Below are 4008 nucleotides of genomic sequence, written 5' to 3'. Positions count from 1 at the left end.
CCTTTTGGTTTTGGTAATATGTTGCTAATGCTCCTGTATGCTGTGTTCTTGTCCATGTTCTTTTTGTTTTGTTTCTTTTGTTGTATTTGTAAAAAAAAATTTTAATAAAAACTCAGTTTCAAAAAAAAAATACCTTATATTGTCTTTCATTAACCCAGAATAGGAACTCTTATATATTCTGGTGAGGTAATCAGCAGGAAGCATTGTTTTTCCACGGCCCTGTGATGATATTTTATTCTAGAGCACCAGTATGTAATGATGTTTATAACTAAATTCCCACAGGGCACTGACCCCTAGCCCTGCCAACAATACATACCAGCCAATTGTCACTTTGAGTGCTAGTAATGCAAACAGTAATTTGAAAGAAGATCTTTTTTTGTTTTGCAGAATACTTTATAAAAGGTCTATTGGCAGGGAGATACTCGCTGTAGAACTGTTGTAAAATGGAAAAGGATTCTACCATTTTCAACACCATTGTTATGTGCGGCACAAATAAATACACTGGGAAATGTCTACTCCTAGCCGTAATAAAGGTGTGATAGGCACACACAGCCGTACATAAGGATATAATTCAGTGATTGATTTGTCCTCTCTACACTATAACAATAATATCCGTATCTCTTCTCATTTTTAGACTGAAACAACTGACTATCATGGAGGCCAGCTCACATCCTGTCCGTTTCCTGAATGTGGCTCACACCTATGTTCCCAGGGCCAATGTGGAATGTCACTATACTCTGCCAGCTGGCATGAAGGGCTCCAACAGGGACTGGATTGGTATCTTCAAAGTAAGGAAATGAGTCTATGTTTTTATAAATGAACTAGCAAAATAGTTCCCATTTATTGTGTGGTAGAAAGAAAATATCTGATGTGTTTTGAGCATCAACTGTACTTTTCTTCCACTCTATTGAAAAGTTTAATTGCTAATGTAGATCTGTTGGAAGTTCCAGTGACAAGAAGTAAATAGAAAATCCTCCAGATGACAAAAAAAAAAGGACATAGATTCCAAAAGACTAACGAGTGACTGCCTCTTAGATATTGAATTGTATCTAACTATTTGACAACTACTTGAAGAGGTTCACGTTAATAGAGGAATTTTGGGGTGTAGGGAAGGTGATTCTGTTTTTGCATTGAAGTGACCCGCTTATACAATCCATTAGTTGCCAGGATAAGCTCAGTTGTTATCACCGGTGGCCTGTCAGACCATTTAGTCCCCTAGATTGCCAAATGTCATCTTTTTTAAAAAATATATATTTTATTGTCATTTTCAAAATTATTACGCATAACAGACATTAATAACATAGAATTCCAGTATCAATGAAAACCAATATTGAACAGTCTTGAACTGTATATATATTCATCATCATACATAAAAACAGAAAAAGGGAAAGAGGTAGAACAAACATAGATAGGGGAAAAATCATGAGGATAGTAAAGGAAGGGTCAGGGAAAGGGTTATGGGTTTTGTAATACAATTTTATAGCTTACAAGTACCTTATTCAATCCAATTGTCAAGGGGCATCCCCACAATCAGCAAGCTTCAGTAATTCCCATACATTTTTATAGTTAGGATCCAGGGATAGAGACTCCTGGAACTGTAACCAGCCAAATGTCATCCTAATATGTTGAGGTTAGGTAAAATAAATCCATATGTTTGCTATTGCTATGCTATTTTTACACTGTTCTTACAAAATGTCCTTGTTTTATGGCAGGTAAGCAGCTCCTCTGTACATGACTATGAAACCTTTGTCTGGGCAGCCTCTTCAGAATCCTCTGGGGATGAATCAGTAACTCGCTGCAGTGTGCAGTTTCAAGGTTTGTCATTTATCCAGAAAAATCAGTTAGGATAAACCTACATACTCCTGGTACTGGTAGTGCAACATTAGTTGCATGGCATGGCATATTTCTTACCAACACATTTTTTCTCTGAAAGAAAAACGTCTTACAGTGTGCAATCTAAAATATTGGATTTAGGGCTCATGTGTAGAAGTTTTGGATCATTGTAAAGCATGATACACTTCTCCACTTGAACAGCATTTTAAGTGTACCAGGCGCTGTGCGTCATCTAAATTATCATATGTGTTACAGTAGCACAACATTCTTACCCTATAGTTGTGCCTGCGTTACATCCCATAGCCATTTGTAATGTGTGGGCACAACTACTTTGTGGTGGCAGCAGATATACACAAACCCAGAGTGCTGCAGCCCATCGGATCTCTGTAAATATTGGGCTATGTTCAGACTAGCCACACTGGTAACCACTTCCTCATGCCAGTGAACCTCTGCCTCGGGAAGGATGCTTCTTCCTGTGGCAACCCCTTGAGGAGAGTCAGTGGGGATGTCAGTGAGCTATACAGTACTGCTTACTGCTGCCAGTTGTCAAATGTGCAAATGCTGTTGTCAGCTGCTGACAGCCACGTGGGATTCACCTCGGGTCTGTAAAAGGGGAGGCTGGGTTATGTTAGCTCAGGGGATCGAGGTTAAGAGGACACTCATTTTTTACATATAGTACTCTTTTAAAGTTACAAGAGTTTAAAATGTTGTCAAATGACAAAACCCTTTTGATTGGAGGAACGAATAGATCTTGATAGGTATTTTATTTATTAATGTTTTGTCCTTTTGTTGGCTTGAAGACAGTGTATGTCATAAGGCAGATGCCAAGGCAGTGCTATCTTCTTCAGAGTCCTCTGACTCTGGTGTCACAAACTGAAGAGTCAGAGTTGATTTAAAAAAAAAAAATTAAAGACCCATCACACCTTGTGTTATATTTAGGCTAATACACATGATTACAGCATTCTAAAAACTTGCTGCAACCTTGTTGAGTTTGATAAGATTGCATGAAAACACACTAAAACGCAACATGTGCTTTAATATGTTAATTATTCAAGTCACATGACAGAAAAGCAAAAAGTAAAAAGAAATACTATATGCTCCTGTGTTTTTTTCTGATGGGAAGGTGTGAAAGGGACCTTTTGAATGGGAAAACATTCCATAATAGAATGCACAGTTATTTTAATTTTAGAGTGAATGTTCAGATCCTTGAAAGTGTAATCATGCATTCGATGGCAAACTACGCTGCACATTTTGTATATATTATATGCTTTAAAATGCAATTATTATAACCTGGTCTGTTCACATTGGTACAAAGATTGTAATGAGGAATAATTTGTTTTGGACCTGATTACTTTTGTGTTCATTTGTGATAATAAATACACCTGACAAAAAGTAGGTAGAAGCAAAAATGAAAATCATGCATTGCTTGCCAGCAGGAATATTGTCAGTGTGTCACACGGTCAGCTTTACATAAGATGTTGCAGCATTTATAGGAATATAATTAAATGTTTTCCATATTTCTTGTAGCTTACTATCTTCCACGTCCCGGTGAACAGCAGTACCAGTTTCACTATGTGGATCAGCATGGAACTGTGAAAGGGATTAGTGAACCCTTTGCAATCAGTGAACCACGACCAATGGAAGACCTGGTCACTCTGGAGGATGAGGAGGCCTCTCTGGACATGATTTTGGTTGTACCGAAATCTGATTTCCTGCAGGTAACTGAATTATTACAGGGAGTAGTTCTTCAAAGAAATTAGGTAGAGGCACCTGCATGTCCTCTGACTTGCTGGGACAGCTATGATTTACCTTGCTACTTATAGTAGTGTAGCATTCATCTCACAGAGCATGTGATAACTACCAATTTTAGCAGCTGGGGTAATGCTTTAATGCAGATCTTCACTGCCGGGTAGGCGTTTGCCTTAATGTGCAAGTATACACCCTATAAGTGCCATTTTTAAGTACTGTACAGGCTCTGCCACTACCACCATCTTTTTGGTTGTAACTTATAGGTCCCCAAGCAGATGCCAGAAAGTAGCACTTCTAGTGTGTCAGATGCTTGGACCCCACTGTGCTCTGCAGTTCTTTCTACCTTGTCCTGCAGTCATGTAGTGATCAGTGGATGAATCTACAATGCACAACTGATGGCGTCCATCACTACCAGAAATGTCAAAT

At 38.4% G+C, this 4008-nt stretch overlaps 1 protein-coding gene across 1 annotated transcript in view; it reads left to right on the top strand.

The window, feature by feature from the left end:
* CALCOCO1 (calcium binding and coiled-coil domain 1) overlaps positions 1-4008 on the top strand; it is a gene marked incomplete in the record, with an annotated part of 37070 nt that overhangs the window by 6008 nt on the left and 27054 nt on the right. Inside the window, 3 exon segments of the mRNA XM_072406191.1 lie at positions 635-788; positions 1713-1815; positions 3361-3551. Of these exon segments, the coding sequence (XP_072262292.1) occupies positions 654-788; positions 1713-1815; positions 3361-3551 (429 nt within the window).

The sequence above is a fragment of the Pyxicephalus adspersus genome, chromosome 1 (genome assembly GCF_032062135.1).
Source record: "Pyxicephalus adspersus chromosome 1, UCB_Pads_2.0, whole genome shotgun sequence".
In the NCBI taxonomy this organism is placed as follows: Eukaryota; Metazoa; Chordata; class Amphibia; order Anura; family Pyxicephalidae; genus Pyxicephalus; species Pyxicephalus adspersus.
This window is presented reverse-complemented; position numbering and strand designations above follow the sequence as displayed.